Source organism: Pteronotus mesoamericanus, unplaced genomic scaffold (genome assembly GCF_021234165.1).
Source record: "Pteronotus mesoamericanus isolate MK-2021 breed Mesoamerican mustached bat unplaced genomic scaffold, CSHL_Meso_final scaffold_167, whole genome shotgun sequence".
Lineage (NCBI taxonomy): Eukaryota > Metazoa > Chordata > Mammalia > Chiroptera > Mormoopidae > Pteronotus > Pteronotus mesoamericanus.
In genome coordinates, this window is record NW_026555308.1 from 12,636,473 (window position 1) to 12,656,286 (window position 19,814).

Sequence of the window (19,814 nt, forward strand, 5' to 3'; positions counted from 1 at the left end):
GAGTGGAAATTTTGTTATAGCTAGGAAATTCAAGGTCATACATGTTTGATCTTGTACCCTCTAATCCACCACACATCACATTCTGATTCATTATCAGAAATTGTCTTTAAGGATCAATCACCCAACAAGTCATGCAGGGCATCCTTCAAATTGATTGAAAGCAAAATGGAAACTATGGGGATTGCAAAAGGATTTGTTATCCAGTCCTTACCTTAGTTCTCTTTCCTAGCTACACTAAGCTTTTGTTTGGCATCCAGGTTTCTACGCTGTAACACATGGCACCTTAGTACGTTTCCAGATGAGTGGGGAGCATAGCCCTATCTTTGTGAAGTGGAGGAAGGACAATAGTGAAGGAGGGAACACCTTTGATCTCAAGCACTTTCTCAGGCAAATCTGTTTTAGGAGAGAGAACACGCAGAAGGGAAGATCTAGACAGATTCTCTCCCTTTCTCGTCTACTGAGATATAATTTAATATAGCACAATACAGACATTTAAAGTATCCCTTTTGATGAGTTCTAAAAATGTATATGACTGTAATCTCCATTACATTCAAGGTATAGAAAGAAAATTTCCATCATTCCAGAAAATTCCTTCATGTCCACTTGTTGTCAATCCCCCTTTACCCTCAGTTCTAGACAGCCACTGGCCCAGTTTCTCCCACTATATACAGTATGTGGTTCTTTGCATGTGGTTCCTTTCTCTCAGCATAATGATTCTGAGACCATGCACGGTGTAGTTCCTTTTTATTGCTGAATAGTGTTCATTGTATGGACATACAACAATTTGTTTCTCAGTCACCTGCTGATGGAGATTCAGGTGTGTCCAGTTTGAGGCTATGAATCATGCTGCTTCACTTATCCAAGTACAAGTCTTTGTGTGAAGCCTGTTCATTTCTCTCGGTTAAATATTTAAGAGCGGGTTAGATAGTAAATCGACATGAAAAAAAGGTCCTCTTAACACTGTCCTTGCCAAGAGCACCTATTTCTGGAAAGGATGTTAACTAACCTGTGTCCAACCAGACCTTTAGATCTAAAGTTTAGAGAAAATATGGGGAATGGAAGAACAAATTAAACAATACCAATAAAGACACAAAAGGAGAAATCCAGAATGTGGGACATTCTCCTGTATAATTGACTTGGTCTCTTCAACAGGAGAAAGGAAGGAAGGAAGGAAGGAAGGAAGGAAGGAAGGAAGGGAGGGAGGGAGGGAGGGAGGGAGGGAGGGAGGAAGGGAGGAAGGGAGGAAGGGAGGAAGGGAGGAAGGGAGGAAGGGAGGAAGGGAGGAAGAGAAAGAGAGAGAGGGGGAGGGAAGAAGGAAGGAAGAAGGGAAAGAAAGAAAGAGAAAGGTAGGGAAAGGGGAAAGAAATGGGACGACTATAATAGAATAAACAATACTTAAAAAAAAAGATGAGGGATATGTGCTAGATTAAAAGCCCCTTAAGAGACAAAACAACTAAATGCAGTGCACAGTCCTGAATGGTGAGAAAGGAAAAACTGGATCAGATTGAGACGATAAAGGAGCCCGGCCATTTTTCAGCCTGGGCTAAGAGACGCAGGTAAAGCCGGCTGCAAAGGACTCTGCAGCTGTAAAGTGCCATAGTGACCTGCTTCTCTGGGCAACCACTGCTTTCTTATTCGCTGGTAAACTTTATTCTCTAAAATCCTAGATAATTAGAAAATGTGCAGTTTGAAATTATATCAACGCAGATGAAATATCTTTCTCTTGCCTGCAAGATCAAAGTCACTTGAGGCCAAGAAGCTGCCTTGATTTCCAACTCAAGTAACAAAGCTTCTGAACACAACAGTCCACATTTATTTAACTTTGTGGTTTCAGGGAAGCTGGCCCCTGGGTTCACTCGGCAGTCCCCACTGACAGCAGCCCTTTACTCACAGTCCTGTTTTGTTTTAAACTAAGCAAACCCTGCTTTTTAAAAACTTCACCAAAATCTCACCCTTCCCCAAATCCTCTAATACTGATGTTTTTCCCCTTCTTTGGTAAGGCATCCCATCGTTGCTCTGATCTTTGCTCTCCTTCTTCATAAAGAGTGAAGAAACCTGGCTTTGTCAGACTACAGGTTTGTTCCTGATTGAGTTTAAAACAATCAGGTCCCCTGAAAATATCAGCTTAAAAAACAACAACAGCAGCAAAACCTTTTGGTGAAATTGGGTAAATCTGAATATGAATTGGGTATTAGACCGATACGGAATTTTGTTAAGTGTGACATGGGTATAGTGGGTATTTCATTATCTCTTAGAGATACTTGTTAAAATATTTAGGGGTAAAATGTCATGAAGTCTAATTACTTTGAAATGGTTACAAAAAAGTAAATTAATATAGTTCACATGTATAGAAAAGGATGAAAATGGGAAAGTTGGTAACAATTGTTGAAGCTGGGCAGTGGGCAAAGGTTTGTTTAATTCATAGTTCGGTCCACTTTTCTGTATGTTTGAAAGTACTTATAATAAAAAGCTAAACAAAAATAAAAACGAAAACCCTATCTTGGCACATGGTCCTTGGAGAGTCTACAGGCCAAATAGCGTTGTCGAAAAGCCACTGGCCCTCATGGAGTCCCCCTTTCTGGTCTTTATGGAACCTGGTCAAAAAGTTCAGCCCTGTCCTCTCAGTTTCTCCTTTGTCAAAGACCTTCTTTAATGCTCCTAGGGACTCAACAGAGAAGAGTAGTGCTCTTGGGTTTAAAATCCTTGTTGCCATCCTGCAGCTAGTGATCTTGAGCGAGCCGTTAACCTCTGTGAGTCTCCATCTCTCTCTCTAAAATCAGCATAGTCATAGTCCCTGGAGCATAGGGTTGTGGTGGGCAAGAAGCGAGGCCGCACAGTGCCTGGCACAGCATACATACAAAATAAGCACTGGCAGTTATTATTTATTTTTGTGGTTGAAAGAAAGAATTGGAAACCCTGGAATGGTCTCAGAAAGAATCTGAGACTTTGACTAGAAATAAATGATGAAGGTGTTTTCAACAGCCTCAGGCAGTCTGCAAACTGGAACTGCAACTAGGCAGTACACAGAGTGTTCTGAAGAAGAAAGAAGAGCTGAGTTCTAACAGTAACCAGTACATTGTGAGCCTCTGGGGTAATCAGAGGGTTTCCTGGAGGTCTGATGTATTGGGTTGGCCAAAAATTTTGTTTCTTTTTTTTCTTAAAGATTTTGTTCATTTATTTTTAGAGAAGGAAGGGGAAGGAGAAAGAGAGGGAGAGAAACATCAGTGTGTGGTTGCATCTTGCCTGCCCCCTGCAAGGAACCTGGCCTGTAAGCCAGGCATGTGCCCTGCCCTGGGAATGGAACCAGCAACTTTTTTGTTCACAGGCTGGTGCTGAATCCACTGAGCCACACCAGCCAGGGCTATTTTTTTTTTCCCCCACATGATGGCTCTAGAAGTGCTTAGTTGTCTTTAACTCATTCGAAACAATTTTTCTGGAATGTATTGTGGCAGTTGTCATATCAGCATGCATTTTATTTTTATAGTTTAAGTTATATTTTATTGATTATGTTATTACAGTTGTCCCAATTTTTCCCCTTTTGCTCCGCTCTATGCAACATTCCCCCTGCCCCACTCCCTCAGGCAATCCCCCGCCATTGTGTATGCCCATGGGTCATGTGTATAAATTCTTTGGCTACTCCATTTCCTATACTGTACTTTACATCCACATGGCTATTCTGTAACTATTTGTACTTCTTAAACCTCTCACTTCTTCACCCATTCCCTCACACTCTGCCTCCCATCTGGCAACCATCAAAACATTCTCTGTATCCATGATTCTGTCTCTGCTATTTTTGTTTGTTTGGTTTGTTTTTTAGATTTAATTGTTCATAGATATGTATTTATTGCCATTTGATTGTTCATAGTTCTGATCTTCTTTTTCTTAAATAAGTCCCTTTAATATTTACATAACAATGGTTTGGTGATGATGAACTCCTTTAGTTTTTTCTCATCTGGGAAGCTCTTATCTGCCCTTCGATTCTAAATGATAGCTGTGCTGGGTAGAGCAGTCTTGGCTGCAGGTCCTTGCATTTCATGACTTTGCATATTTCTTACCAATCCCTTCTAGCCTGCAAAGTTTCTTTTGAGAAATCAGCTGACAGTCTTATGGGAACTCCCCTGTAGGTAACTAACTGCTTTTCTCTTGCTGCTTTTAAGATTTTCTCTTTATCTTTAACCTTTAGCATTTTAATTATGATGTGTCACCCCAGCTGGTGTGGTTCAGTGGATTGAGTGCTGGCCTGTGAACCAAAGAGTCACTGGTTCAATTCCCAGTCAGGGCACATGCCTGGGTTGTGGGCTAGGTCCCCAGGGGGTGCATACAAGAGGCAACCACACTTCGGTGTTTCTCTCCCTCTCTTTCCCTCTCTCTAAAAATAAATAAGTAAGTAAGTAAGTAAATAAATAAACAAAATCTTAAAAAAAAAAAGATGTCCTTAATTATGATGTGTCATGGAGTGGGCCTCTTTGCATTCATGTTGTATAGGACTCTCTGTGCTTCTTGGACTTGCATGTCTATTTCCTTCACCAAATTGGGGAACTTTTCTGTCATTATTTTTCAAATAGATTTCCAATTTCTTGCTCTTTCTCTTCTCCTTCTGGCACCTCTATTATGTGAATTTTGAAATTCTTGAAGTTGTCCCAGAGGCTACTTATACTATCCTCATTTTTAAAAAATTCTTTTTTCTTCTTTTTGTTCTGATTGGTTGTTTTTTGCTTCCTTATGTTCCAAATCATTGATTTGATTCTCAGCTTCATCCACTCTACTATTGTTTACCTGTAAATTGTTCTTTATTTCAATTAGTGTTGCCTTCATTTCTGACTGGATCTTTTTAATGCTGTTGAGGACCTCTCTATATTCCTTGAGCATCCTAATAACCACTGTTTTGAACTCTGTATCTGATAGATTGCATATCTCCATTTTGTTTAGTTCTCTTTTTGGAGGTTTGACCTGTTCTGTCATTTGGGCCATGTTTCTTTGTCTCTTCACTTTGGCAGCCTCGCTGTGTTCATTTCTATGCATTAGGTAGAGCCAGTATGACTCCCTGTCTTGGTAGTGTGGCCTAATGTAATAGATGTCCTATAGGTCCAGTGGCACAGACTCCCCTATCACCCAAACTGGGAGCGCAAAGTATACCTTTTTGTGGGCTGAGTATACCCTCCTCTTGTAGTTGAGCCTTGATTGCTGTTGGCAGATCAATGGGAGGGATTTACTCAGGCTAGTCAGCTGCAAGGACTGGCTGTGACCACAGACCACCAACCTCTGCCCTATGTGGAGGATCAGCTGTGCTGGGGCAGGGTGGAGGTGCTCAGATGTGGTCTGGAGCTGTCCATTGGGTGTGCTGGCCCTGGGGTTTCCCAGGAGATGCAGGTCAAGGTCACCCCCTACCTGTGTTTTACCTAGGGCTACCCTGCATGAGGTATAAAGCAATCTGAGATGGCTGTTACTTATGCTGTACTTGGAGATTCCCAGGGGAAGCCAAGCTGTGAATCTATGGTGGATTCTGCTAGTGCTAGGCCTGAGACCACTTAGCTGTTGCTTGTTTGATAGGATTTAGGAAGTTGTGAAGCGTGAGCCAAGACCAGCCATTCATATGGAAAGGTCATGGTTAATAGATTGGATGGGCCCCTAAGTTGGGTGGGAGGGAATCTCAGGGGATCTCCTCGGCAGGGCCAACAGTGTTAGCCAGGTTGATGGAGTCTTATATATCACACCCACTTGCTGGCTCTGAGGCTCTGTGTGGGGAAGGCACAGAAAAGGGACAATGGCCTTTGCCTGCTTTTCCATCTGGGAGAAAGCTATCTCCCAGCTCTCGCCTTGATGTCAAACACTTCAGTTTCTCCCTGTGTGCCACTGGTGCCTTCAAGCTGCTACCCTAGTGGTACTGGAGCTCAGACGGAGTGCATCTGTGTAAGTCTGCATACAGGTTCTTTAAGGGGAACTGCTCAGGACTCTAGAATTTTCTTCCAGTGATTAATTCCCTACTGGTTTTTGCAGCCAGAAGTTACAGGGACTTATTTTCCTGGCACTGGAACCCTGGGCTGGGGGACCTCGTTGTGAGGCTGGGACTCCTCACTCCTGACATATCCTTCCTGATTTTTATCCACCAGAGATGGGTGTAGGACCAGCCCATTCTTTGTCTCGGCCCCTCCTACCAGTCTGGACAGATGTGGTTTTTTAAATTCCATAGTTGTCAGACTTCCATTAAACTCTCTTTCTGACAGCCCTTAGTGATGGTTGTTCTATATTTTAGCTGTAATTTTGATGTGGCTGCGCGAGGAAGCAAGCTGTGTTTACCTATGCTACCATCTTGACTGGAAGTTGTCCTCAGTTTGCATTTTTTAAAAAACTTATCAAAATTGATGAATTTTTGTGCAGCCATTTCAATATTGAAAATGGAGGAAAATACACATTCTTAGTGTACTATGCTTTATTATTTCAAGAGGTAAAAACACAACTGAAATGTCAAAAAAGATTGTACAGTGTATAGATAAGGTGCTGTGACTGACTGAATGTGTCAAAAGTGGTTTGCCAAGTTTCTTGGTACTATTGACCACATAATTTTGGCTGCATAATTCTGTGCTGTGGGGCTGTCTTACACATCGGTTGATGTTTAGCAGCACCCCTGGCCTCTACCCACTAGAATCCAATAGTGGGAGATAGCTAATATACTAAAAATATCCAAATCAATAGTCATGGGAGAAAAAGAAAAAATGTGTCTTTTATTTCATGGAAAAAAGGTAACAGACTTTTTGTCTAACCCAGCATATCCAGGTATTAACACAGGACTAGAAAGTTCAACCAATTAAGTTCCCAGAATATTTCAAACAAGAATAGAATTATTTCCTCAAGCCTCAAGCTCCTTGATTTTAGGAATTTAGCAGTTCAACTATAGTGACTCTGTTTTATTTCTGCATTTTATTCCTCTTAAAATGATATGATGGCTTATTGTGCATCTCCTCTGAAACAGTTTAGAGGCTCTTCCCTGGGGATCCCCTAGAACTTTTCCTTCAAATTCTCAGGATTTCCCTTCTCATTATAGTAGGGAAAAGGTATACTCATGATTTTGGTGTGTCCTCTGCATCTTTCTCAGAGGAACAATGATCTTTGTTTTGTCCACTGCTGTGTCTACAGCACCTAATAGAGTGTCTGACACATGGTCAGCCCCAATAAATATTTTTATTTATTTTCTATTTTAAATATTAATATAAGGTATACATTTTGTAAAGTACAGCAACCTTAAACATCTAGCTCAATGAATTTTAAAGTGTGTGTGTGTGTGTGTAAAAACCATGTAACTACCACCAGATCAAGGTATAGAACATTTCCAAGTCTGCAGCAGGCTCTCTTGTATCTCTTCCTGATCATGCCCTCAAAGTCACCATTATTCTGACTTTGATCAGCATCTATTCGTATCGCTTATTCTTGAACTTCATTTAAATGGGTTTATGGAAAATGCACTCTTGTGTCTGGCTTCTTTCGTTCCATATGATGTTTTATGGGATACATCTATATTGTTGTTCCATGTGTTTATAACTTGATCCTTTTAAAACTTGTATAGTAATCAATCGCGTCATTATGCCACAACTTTTTGGCTACTGCTGGACATTTAGGTTGTTTCTAGTTTTGGCTATTTTGAGTAGAGCTGTTCTGAACATTTTTTGTAGATGTTATTTGATAGGCATAAGCATGCCTTTCTCTTGGAAGGGAGTGGAATTGCTGTGTTACTACGTAGTTGGATATTTATTCTTAGAAGAAATTGCCAGACCATATTCCAAATCAGTTGAACCAATCTACACTTCTACCAACAGGGTGTGAGAGTCTCAGTTGTTCCTCATCTTGGCCAACACTTGGCATTTCATTTCAGTTATTCTGATGGGTGTGTGATGTTATTTCACTGGGATTTTATTGGCATTTTCTTTATGACTAATGGTGTTGAACACCTTTTTATATGATTGCTGAAAAAATATCTGTTGAAAGAGTGAATGAACTACGTTTGGATAAGAAGGGAAAGAAATCTGACCCTGTCTCGTGCTCTGCTTAGAACCCAGCATTGGCTTCCTTATTGCTCTTAGAATTGAGCTGAAATCCCTCCCTTGGCTAACAAGTGTTCAGATCCTGAGTGTTCTGGCCCTTTCTGATCCCTTGTGATTCTTTCTCTGAATTCCTGTCACCCAGACTGTCTTTGGGTTCCCTCAAGGACCTGGTCTGTTCTGTTTTCTTCAGCCTAGAACATAATCCAGGCCTCACGAAATCAGACTCATCACTTGTATGTCAGCTCAAAAACTCCTTCTTCCAGGAAGCCTTCCTTGACTTTCATCACCAGCAGTCCAGGACCCTTTAAGCCCTCTTACTCCAACTTGTTCCACCTAGCTATTTCCAGAGCTGTAAGTACTCCCTTTTTAATGTGATTATTTGATTAACCTCTTCTTTTACCATAAAAAGGCATTTAAAAACCCCCACAAGAAATCCCAACACTTTAAGCTCCATAAGAGCAACAACTTAATCTTGTTCCTAGTAAGACCTGACATATAGTAGATGCTTAATAAGGGTTTGTTGAATGTATACATGTTAAGGCAATAGCACATGGAACACTATCACCTGAAATTAATTAACCCTTAAAAAACTCACTCACCCTGAGGGGAACCTGGGCCAATAAAAAAATCAGACAACAGTTCTACCTCCTTCCTCTCCCTCCCTCACTAGGTCTTTCGGTGGGGGTGGGGGTGGGGTCTCAAGTTCAATCACCATTCCTGTTTTAATTGGTGCAGCTGATGTGTGCGTGTGTGTGCATGTGTGTGTATGTAATGGAAACTACTCATTAGTCAAGGGATTAAGGGGGAGAGGAGGGAAGAAAGGCATTGCTGGTGTCACAGTGAAAGCCTAGTCTCCCTGGCCCCAGCCTTAGCTCTTCTGTCACTGGCTGCCTATGCATTAAACAGTTCTGAGGCAATATGGCAGGATGGTTAGCATTATAGATTCCTTCCTTCCTAATCGGTCTGCCTGGGTTCAAAGTCTGGTTTAGCCACATCCTGTCTACATATCCTGACAAATTACCTTGCCTCAGCAAGGTGAGCTTGTCTCCTCACCTTCAAAATGGGGAAAATAAAATGATTTACCTCATGGGGTTGTTGTGACCATTACCCAAGTTACGTTCATTGTTAAGAACACAAGCTTAGGAAGCCCCAATCATGACTGTGAATGCTTGTTAACTATTACTGTATGTGTAGGCCTCAGTTTATTTACCTTTAAAGTGAGGCTCAAAAACGTGATTATTTCCTGAGTGTTGCTCAAAGGGGGTCAAGAAAATACTAAGGTCCTTTTCACACGTGTGGGGACAATAGCTGTTTGGGGTGGCGATTGGAACCCTTGGGCCATGAGCGCTCTGGAATCAGGCTGGTCATGGATTTGAATCCCCTTTCCACTACTCAGCAGCTGTGTCACTTCCCCTCTCTGAGCTTGTTTCTCTAACAGATACGTAGGTGTACCCACCTCCTACGTTTCTGTGTCAACTCTGGAGTCAGCTGCTAGGTTAGCCTTGTGACCCTGCAAAAGCAACCCAACCTGACTGTCCCTTGTTTTCTTCCTTCATGAAAGCGAAGTCAGAGGATCCAATAAGGACGCAGCTGATGTTTGGCCCGCTCCTGGCTCATAGAGGGCCAAGGACATGTTATATTCTCCCGTTTGTTATTACTGTTGCTGCGGTCATCGTTGTTGTTACAGCAGGATTTGAAAGCTGGTTGCCTGGGTCTGGACGCAACGATCCCAGCAGCTTCTGGAGGGTTAGAACACCCTCCCGGGGCCGAAGGGGGTGGCATTGGGCGCCAGGGATCAGGGGTAAGGCAGCCAGCCAAAGCAGTCTCCAGACCCCTGGCGCCTACCGGCGGGCGCTGCCCCTACCTCCACGCCGGGCGCAAGCAGAGAATCTGCGGAGGGGAGCCCGACGCCTGGGCTGGGCGGCGCCCGCTGCATCCCCGTGACGTTCTGGCCAATCAGATGGCGTTGCGGTCCCGGTCCCCTCCCCGCTGCCTCCAGCCGCCGCCGCCGCCACCACCGCCGCTGCCGCCGCCAGCAGCAGCCGGGCCTGTCTGCCCGCCGCCCCGCCGCCCCGCCGCCCCAAGCCTGCCGGTTCTCGCCGGTGCCCGTGCCCACCGCATGGCGCTCCGGGGCTTCTGCAGCGCCGACGGCTCCGACCCCTTCTGGGTACGTGCTCGGCGGCCGCCCGGGCCGCGTGGTGTTGGGGAGGGAGGCCGGCGCAGGGGGAAAGCGCCAGCCTGGGCGGGCGGGCGGGCCCGCAGCTCCTGGGCACCCGCTGCTTACCCGAGCGCGGTGTTCCCCGCTCTGCCGCCGGCCTGGGGGTTCCGCTCCCCGCTCGCCCGCGGCCAGCCCCTTCGGGAGTGCAGTTGATGAAGAAAACTTGGGTGACTCAGTTCCTGGGAAGCAGGCTTGCGGGGGTAGGGTAAAGAGGGGGAAGAGGTTTGCATGTGCCCAGGTTGGGGGGTATGGGGGGGAAAGGTGAGGGGCCAGAGCCTGTGGGACGGGGTTGAAAAGAGGGGTCGTTCCTGCTTTGGGGTTCCCTCTCCGATCAAAAATTATCTTCCAGGGAAGGGAACACCAGAGATGGAGGGCGGTAAAGGGGGTTATCTCCCTGCTTTCAAGTTCTCCCCTCTCCTTTGTGAGTTGGGCTCCCACTTTCACAAAGAAGGCCCCGTTGTCAGGACAGAACTGAGGAGGGGCTCTGGCTGTAGAAAGGGCTTCCCAGTGATTGGTTGAGGTTTGCCCCAGTTGTTTTTCATCCACGTAACTTTCAGGTGGTCACACCTTTTTGTCATCTTATACTTTCTTCCAGCTTAATAACTCTGGGGAGTGTTTGGGAGAACTTGGGAAGAACTGGGGAAGTTTGAAGAACAGCCAGGAAACAAGATAGGGCTGCTCACCCCTTCCATGTCTAGCCTGACTCTCCACAGGTTTGGGGTGTTGCTGAGGATGCCCAGGACCCTGGTACTCTTGGGTGTGCCCTCCTACGCCTGTAATTTGAGGCTTTTCTCTGTGGAACTTCTGCCTGTTTTTTTTTTTTTTTACCCCAGCAAGTTTTCTTCTGAATGTTCAGTGCTGAGCCTGGCTGGGTCCCTGGAGTCTGCTTTCTGTGGTTTAATTCCAAGATCTGTGGCTTTAGCTTCCTTCTAATGCGATTTCCTCCTTTGTTCCAGGAGGATACTTCTGTGTCAGGCCATACTGATTATTTGTGAACACAGTACACAGATCTGGACATCATAGTTTTTCCACTTCTGTTTAGGAGTCAGGAGAAACACCCTTGGCTCTTAGGAACTGGTGATTAGTATCCAAAAATACATTCTTGTTTTGTGGTCCTTTTCTTACAAGTTGCGTTTGGAGTGTTGAAAAAGTCATCATTGAGGGCCCCATAGGAATGATTTCTTTTGGAGGGGTATCATTTTGTAGCACAACCAAGTACACCTTGGTAGTCTCTCATTTTCAGGCCAGTGGGATCAAGGCTGGAGACAGCTTTGCATTTAGGGTCTGGCAGTGATTAGAAAGCAGGCCATTGCAAAGTGGAACTCTAGCAGAGAGGAAAACATGTGGAGTCCTTGTTCTCTGTGCCAGTTAGGACAGCAGTAAGATGATTTCTGCAAGGATGCAGGTGGAGATCTGGTCTAGTGTTGTTGTGGATTCTGGAGTATTTCCTTGTTTCTTTTTTTCTAAGTGGCAGGGTAATATAGGCAACCATAAATTAATTAGATTCTGCATCAAGATGTACATCTGATTGATGGCTAATGAGGTTTTCTAAAGTCGAGTGTGTTTGGGGTGTCCTTCATTTATTTCTTTTAAGAAGCTCATCTGGGAAACCAGTTGGTTTTTTTCCCCCTGCCGGGACTTTTTGCTGTGGAAATTGCCAAATGACTGGCCTTCACGTCTGCAAGACCCTTCTCTCTTCCCTGTCTTTGGCCTTGCAGACTTCCCTCTACCACTCCTTCCTCTGGATACCTGGACTCACTGGATGCCCCAGTTTCTGAGGGTGCCCTGGAACCAGAGTTTGAGAGCAGACAGCTGAGGCATAAGAACTTCCAGATAGCAGGAGAAACCAAATGTAACAAAAGCAGGTAGCTTGTGTTTTCTAGGTTAGCATGCTCAAGGCCAGGAGAGACTGGCCACCCAGATGTTAGATAACTGCAATGCTGGGCAAGACCTTTTGCTTCTCCATGCCTCAGTTTTCTCATCTGTAAAATGGGGACAGGGACCAAAAGCACCCTAACTTCCTAAGGTTAGGAAAAGTACATGAGTTCATCTATGTAAGTGACTCAGCCTGTGCCCTGCACAGAGTTCAACAATGGTTCTTGCTATTCTTTCTGAAGATGAAGTTGTGTGTTTTGAGTTGCCTGTCTTTCCTTTGGACCTGCTTTTTATTCAGGGAGTGGTGATGAGATTGAGTCACCTACTCACTTATGCCTGGTTCCTTCCCTGATCAAGGACAAGTGTTTAGAAATCAAGGTGACTAGTCCAGGTGACACTATTATTAGAGCTTTGTTCCAGGGCCAGTGCTTGCCTCTGAGCTACAGGAAATTGCCAGAAAAACTAGACTGGAAATGGCCCATGGCGAGGATTCCACTGACAACTGACTTCACTAAGGCAAATTCTCTGAGATGAAAGAAGAGGAACTTCGTTATCTAAAGAGAAAATAGGGGCAGAGCACACCATTACTTGGCTTGCTTTTTTCATTGGGGGTGTCTGCAGTGGGGTGTGGGCTGGTAGGAGGGACTATTCTTTGGCTGATGTTTGAATGATGGCTGAGAAAATGGGCCTGGGCCTCTCCTTAAGAATTAAATAAAAATGTTTTTTTTTTTTTTTTTTTTTTTATTAATAGATTGCATGGCCAGTGTAGAAAAATTGAAAATGTAGAAAAGTAGATAAAACAAATCAGTAAGCAGGGTAATGTGGTGGCTCAGAATGAGTTCTTGCATTCCTTGGCTTCACATCCTGGTTCTGCAGTTTAGGTGAGTTGCTTCCCCACCCCATGCCTCAGTTTCTCCACAGAAAATGGGGGTGATAACATATTGGGTTGGCCAAAAAATTCATTTGGTTTTTCCCATAAAAACCCATTTTTTCATTCACCAATAACTTCATTGATTTGGATATTTTGAGTATGTCGGCTACCTCCTGCATGGTATAATTAATGATTGTTCTCAATGTCTCGATTTGATCACTGTCAACTTCAACTGCTCTGCCAGACTGTGGAGCATGGTCCAGTGAGAAATCGCCAGCATGAAACTTCGCAAACCACTTTGGACACGTTCAGTCAGTCACAGTACCTTCTCCATACACCACACAAATAATAAAGCATAACATGCCAAAAATGTTGCATATTTTCTTCCATCTTCAGTATTAAAATGGCTCCACAAAAATTCACCAATTTTGATAAGTTTTTAAAAATGCACGCTGATGATATGACAGCTGTCCCAATACAATCTAACAAAATTGTTTCAAATGAAGTTACAGGCAACAAGCGCTACTAGAGCCATCTTATGGAAAAAAACCAACTGAACTTTTTGGTCAGCCCGATAGTACAAGCAGATAGTGGTAATGTGAGGAATAAACGAGCCAGTTTTTGACATGAACTGAGAATGTTGCTGCTTGTTATACAGTTAGCACTCAGTAATTGTGAGCAGTTGACACCAACTAGACTTCTCTAGTTAATATTTGATCTTGGTGCCATTTGCTGTGGAGATGCTTTGAGCCATCTTTCAACTCAGGAAACCCTTGAATATTTGAATTAGTTGCCAATGAGCGTGAGAAGGGGGAATATTTTAGAACCTGTTAGAAATTCCTCTTAGGGTAAGGTCTGGCCTTAGAGTCAGTCTAACTCCTGCCTTAATAGTTTCCCATGGCTTCACAACAATATATGAAGAGCCGAAATTTTTTCTGTTGGGGAAATCCATTGGTTTTAGGCTCATCACTTTGCCTTCTTCTCTTCTTCACCTTTTTGTCCATCCTTCTCTCCACTTTTTTTTCCTCTCTCTCTTCCTTGTGGATTGTTAGAGCTCAGAGGGACCCTTGATCTTAATGGGGCCTCCCCTCCACTCACCTCATTTCATGCAGGTTAACTCTAAGGCCCATTATGGCAGCGTGACAAGGTAATAAGGTAAATGGCTTTGAAAAGAGAAAAGGGGAACCTTTGAGAGGACAGGGCAGGGCAAGGCCTAATATGGGGTCCCTGGGTTGCCCTTGGGCCTTGCAGAAGGAAGCCACAGCTGGCCTGTTTGGCAGGGACCAATGAAGGGCTTGGACCAACTTCATTTGTGAGAGCCTTGGGGTTCCCTGGCCTTGGACCATGTTGGTGGATGAAAAATCTGTTTCCCCTCATGGACTCAGCTTTTAGGAACTGATATCTCCACCTGGGTATCTCCAAGTTATCCATTCACAAATGGAACTTGGCACCTTCTACCCCCATCTCTCCCGATCTCAGTTAATGGCAACCCTGTCTTCAGAAGATCAGGCCAAAAGCCTGCATCATCCTTGACACCTCCCCTTTCCCTCCCATTCCACATCTGATCTCAGCCGATTCCCTGGTAGCCTTCCCCACGACCTCTCTGGCTGGAGCCATTGGCTCACTTCTGGATTTGAACATTCCTTCCTCACTGCTCTCCCTGCTTCCCATCTTGACCCTACAGTCTAGTTCCAAACCAGCTGCCAGAGGGATCCTGTCCCCCTTCTGCTTAAATCTCTTCAGTGGCTCCCACTTTTTTCAGCGTAAAAGCCAAAGGCCTCAGAAGTCTTACTAGGCCTGGCAGCATCTGGTGCCACCACCTCTAACCGTATTGCCTGCTGCTGGCTGTCTCAGTGCAGCCACGCAAGCTACAGTGCTGCCTCAGCACCTTTGTACTGGCTGTTTTCCCTGCCTGGAATCTTCTCTCTCCTTCAATTATTTGTTCAGAGGCCACCTCACCCAAGTAGTCCCTGCTCTTCCACCGCCCACCCATAGCACTTATTTAATACCATCTAATGGACCAAATATTTTACTTTTTAAAACATTTTTGTTTTTTACTCTCTATAAACTCCCACCAAAAGGTCAGCTTCACAGAGGCAGGAATTTTTGCCTGTTTGTTTATGACCGTAATCCTAGCATCTAGAACATGTCTGGACATAGTACGTGCTCAGTAAACATTTGTTGAATGACTGAATGACATGAAGTAATGGAATAGCTTTTGAGCTGTGTTGAAGCCTTTCTCCGAAATCCCTAAGGATGATAGTTATCTGTCTCGAATGGCTACTCAGGTAGCCCAAGCCTCCCAGCTTCTACATTTGACTGCTTATATTTTATCTTGCAAAGGTCAGACTGAGTCTTGTCCATTTGTCTTTTCCCAGGATCCAGTGCCTTACACACAGGAGACTTAACATTTGAATTTTAGAGTCTGGGGTAGAAGTTCCAAGCTGGGGGTTAAAGCTAGCCCACAAGTGTGCTAGTTTGGCTTTATTTTAATTACGAATTACTGTAATTGCTAATATTTATTGATTGTAAGATTTCACAGAAAAATCTGGATTTCTGACTTCTCTTGAAAAATCACAAGATTTGAGAGCATGGGGCCTGCCTTAGTACATGGTAGTGGTCAGCTGGGTTGTTTCATTTTGCTGTCATCCCTACACCTCCTTATTGCAGCTTCAATTCTAAGGTCCTGTATCTGTTGCATTTCTTCATTGTGCTTTCCCAACTGGTCTGCTCCTCTCACTGCTGGAATCCATCGGGCACCTGTAGGTGTTTGAGTTGGCACCCCCTGCTTCAAAGCCCAGCCTTCTGGGGAAGTGACCGGGGCCTATCCGAATCGCTAGCCTGATGAGGCAGGCGTCCTGGCTCTTGCACAGCCATGTTGTCGGAGGAGTTGGAAACCAGCCTCTGATTCTAATTTGTCTGTAACGCCAGATTTTTGAGGCGGGATAAGGTCTAGCTTTTATTATCAGACCTTAATGGTCAGTAAAACTCTAGCCCATAAATACTTGCCTGAACATTTTGGCGGGGGCGGGGGGTGGGGAAGTGCTAATAAAGTGGGAGTGGATAATGACAAGGGCTTGAACATCCTGAGGCGAGTGCTCCCTCCAGCCTGGCATAGAAACTGGGGCAGTGTCTGTCCCGGTGGAGGTTGGAACCTGTACTTCTTGAAAGCTAAGAGTTGAGGGGGGGGGCCTTTGAGGAAGCTAGTTTGGGGGTGGGGTGGAAGGTGTGGAGCACAGTTTTGTAGCCGCAGCACTCTTGACCTTTGGGGCCAGATAGTTCTCTGTTGTGGGAGGCTGTACTGAGCATTGCAGGAGGTTGAGAAGCACCCCTGGCCTTGATGGACTAGATGCCAGTGGTACCCCCCCTTGTGACAACAGAAATGTCTGCATACATTGTCAACTGTCCCTTAGAAGGTGAGGTCACATAGCCATTGGTGTGGAGGAATGTAGAGAAGAAATTTGGGGCGAGACTTTGGTCCTCATCCTTCCACTTCCTTAAGAGTTTTTAGGCTGTTGGACTTGTGTAACTGGCTTATTGGGGTTGCCTTAGAGGAGCTTAATGAGAAGGCAAGGAGGTTAAACTCCGATTAGCTGGACAGGAACCATGCAGCTGCTTTCATGCTGTTTGCCTCTTTTCGCTGAGGGCTGTGTCTGTCTCCCCTAATCCATGCTGGTTGAGAGGTACGGTGGTTCTGTCCCAGGGTGAAAACGTCTGTCTTTAGAGGTTGGCTTTGAAGCTCTGCTCCTTCATTATAAACTGCCCCAGGGTCTGTGGACAATTAATGAAGGCAAGATTCTACTTAAGTGTCTCCTTGGTTTAATTGTGGGGTTCATCTCCTGAAGGAGGTTGCCAAGTTCTGGAAAGTGCCTCTAGATGACTGGGGAGGGTGACTCTTACCCTCAGGTAGTAATTGAGGTTTGATAGGGCTTTCCCCTTCCCTGTCTGTGAGTTTTCTCTCTGAGAAATTCAGTTTACCTTTTATTGGCTTCTCAGGTAGCTACTTGCGTGGGGATGCCCTCCTCTTCGGAGGTCATTTTTCAAGTGCCTAAGTTTTCCCAGCATGAAGAACTTAAATGTGCTCTTTTAAAGTGCTGGATTCATTGTCTTGTTCCTCCCACAGCTGTTTCTCTTTTATTCATTTAGTCTTGTGTCATTAACTGAGCACCTACTGTGTGTTGGCACTGTTCCAGACACTGGGACTATAGCCATGAACTAGACAGACAAGGTCCGTGCTCCCATAGAGATTACACTGGGAGAGACTAAGATGATTTTGGATGGTGCTAAGTGCTGACACGACATGAACTGGGAAGGCCCAGGGTCAGGTGCAAGCTATGAGAGAGGGATGTCCAGGGAAGGCCTTTCAGAGGAGGTAACATTTGACCTGCGGCCTGAAGCTGGCTGTGCAAAGATGTCCCAGATAGAGACAACAGCAAGTCTAAAGGCCTTGGGGTGCTCCGTATTATCAAAGTATCACTGAACTTAACTCAGAGGAACTGGAGAGCTTGTCTCATAAAAATCTGGTCCAGAGCATTCTGCAGAAATGCATACAGCACTAATGAAATGGCTTGTGGTAATAAAGAGGGCTTGGAAATTCCGAGGAAGAAGCTTACCCCAGCTTGGCGGGGAGATGGAGCAATATTTGGGCCCTAACAAAAGTGCGGGCTTCTGATTCATTTATGCTTGACTGACTCTCAGGTTTTTAAAATTCAATTGAGGGAGGGAGAGAGAGAGAGAGAGAGAGAGAGAGAGAATTTAGTCTGATCGGTTTCAGAACTTTAGTTGAAACTCTTCAGTTTCAGACCAAGTCCAAAGGCTTTTACATGACCACTTAAGATGATGAGATGCTTTCTTAGGTGATTAAGATTATTTTCTCTGTGGATTGCTAGAAAACTCTTCTTTTAAAACTAGCTGTTGAGTTGATCTGATTGTATGAGGAATCTCTTACACAGTGACATTTTCGATTGTGCCATTACTTTTTAAAAGGTGAAGAGTTTAGAAGAATATAAATGGAAAGTAAAAGTTTCGGTACTTTTCCTCCCTGCTCTCTGTTCCCAGAAGCAGCCATTGATGATAGTTTCTTGGGTGTCCTTCTAGAAAAAATTTAAGCATATGCAAAATGTATGAAGGAGTGAGACAGTGTACATCTCTCTTTTTCCCTCCTAGATGGGTTCATATTCTAACTAATGTTCTGTATTTTACTTCTTTAACTTAAAAACCAATGATAATTTTTTTCCATGTTAAGTCCATGCAAAGCAAAAGGAAAAAGAAGTAACACTTCTTTTACAGGCCACACAGTCTCCTGTTATATGACTCTGCTATATATTCACCCAACCCCCTCTTGGTCATTATTGAGATAAGTTCCAGGTTTTTGGTGATAAAACAGTGCCGCCTGGACCATTCCTGGGCACTCACCTTTGCACGTGTATGCAAACAGATATAAATGACTCAGCAGAATAAATTCCCTCATGAGAAATTTCTGGGTTCAGGGATAGGTGCACACTGAAATTTGATAGTGCTAATTGCCAGGTGGCTGCCATAGTTTGTACTCCCAGTAATGGACCCACCAGCATTTATGAAGCACGTGTTGTGTTCCTGGCATTTGACAGTATTAAGCAAGCTGGGAATTGACCAGGTTCTCCTTGCTTCCTGTATAGTGAGAAGGGTTAAACCTTATGTTCCAGGGGGGTTCCATCCAGAGTGTGCTTGGTTTCGTTCCAGTTTTAAAGATATGTTCTGAAACTGATGAGACAATTTAACAACATGTATAAGTTTTACTCATAATTCCACCATGCTCTTGCAACTGTAATTTAATTTTTACACCAACTTTCCAGTTTAATCAGTTTTTTAAATTCAAAACAAACGACATAGAGATATTTAGGTCATTAACAAGTTAAATTACTTCTTTGAGTTATCTGATAACCAAGATATTCTTCTTGTTTTTATAATCATAAAAACATATACACAGATGTTTCAGATAAATAGGTTCTGTTATAATTATTACTCTGAATTTTATTTTTATTTATCATACATGTCAATACATAGAATCTCATTAGTTCTTTATAGTAGTCTAACATTTCAGGGTGTAGATCTGCTATAATTAATTCATCCATTTCTCTATTAATATCCATTGCTTGCATTCTTTTCCCATTTTTTATTCCTGTAAACAGTGTTCCAGTAAACATCATTTGCATTGGCCAAACATACATACATTTTTTATATTTAATAGGTATTGGGTGATTATTTTTCAGAAGGGTTGTAGCAAGTTCATGTCCAGCAACAGTAAATGGGAGCTTGCATTTTCTCTGTATCCTTCCCAGCTGTGAACATGGCTGAATTATGTTAATTTGATGAACAGGAATTATTTCCATCTTCTTTTCCCTTAGAAGTTGAAGCTGAGTATTCTGGAACATAGTCCCTGGTGATTTGGGTGTTCTTTTCTGTGTAAGTTTTTCTGAGTCCTTTTCGTACACCTTTATAAAGGCTTGCCTTTTTCCTATTGATTTTCAGGAGCTCTTGTTCTATTGGGAATCATGCCGTTGTGTGAGTCATGTGTGTTGCAGATATTTTTTCATAAGCCGTTTTTGGCCTGTTTGCCTGTTAGCATCCAATTTCTTGTCCAGATATGTATGTAGTTTTTCAAGATTGCACTAATAGCTTACCTGCCATTTTATTTATTTTTTATTTTTTACTTACTCTTTTTAGAGAGAGAGGAAAAGGGGAGAGGAATGGAGGGAGAAAGAGAGGAGGTAGGGGGGATAGAGAGAGAAACATCTTGTTGTTCCACTTATTTAGCATTCACTGGTTGCTTCTT

General features: G+C 43.8%; 1 protein-coding gene across 1 annotated transcript in view; it reads left to right on the forward strand.

Annotated features, from left to right (window-relative positions):
• Positions 1-10,105: 10,105 nt before the first annotated feature.
• The window catches only part of ABCC1 (ATP binding cassette subfamily C member 1 (ABCC1 blood group)), a 133,929-nt gene continuing 124,220 nt past the window's right edge, over positions 10,106-19,814 (forward strand). The window contains exon 1 of the mRNA XM_054589627.1: positions 10,106-10,203. Within this exon, the coding sequence (XP_054445602.1) occupies positions 10,156-10,203 (48 nt within the window). The 5' untranslated portion in view covers positions 10,106-10,155. The remainder of the gene's footprint in view (positions 10,204-19,814) is intronic.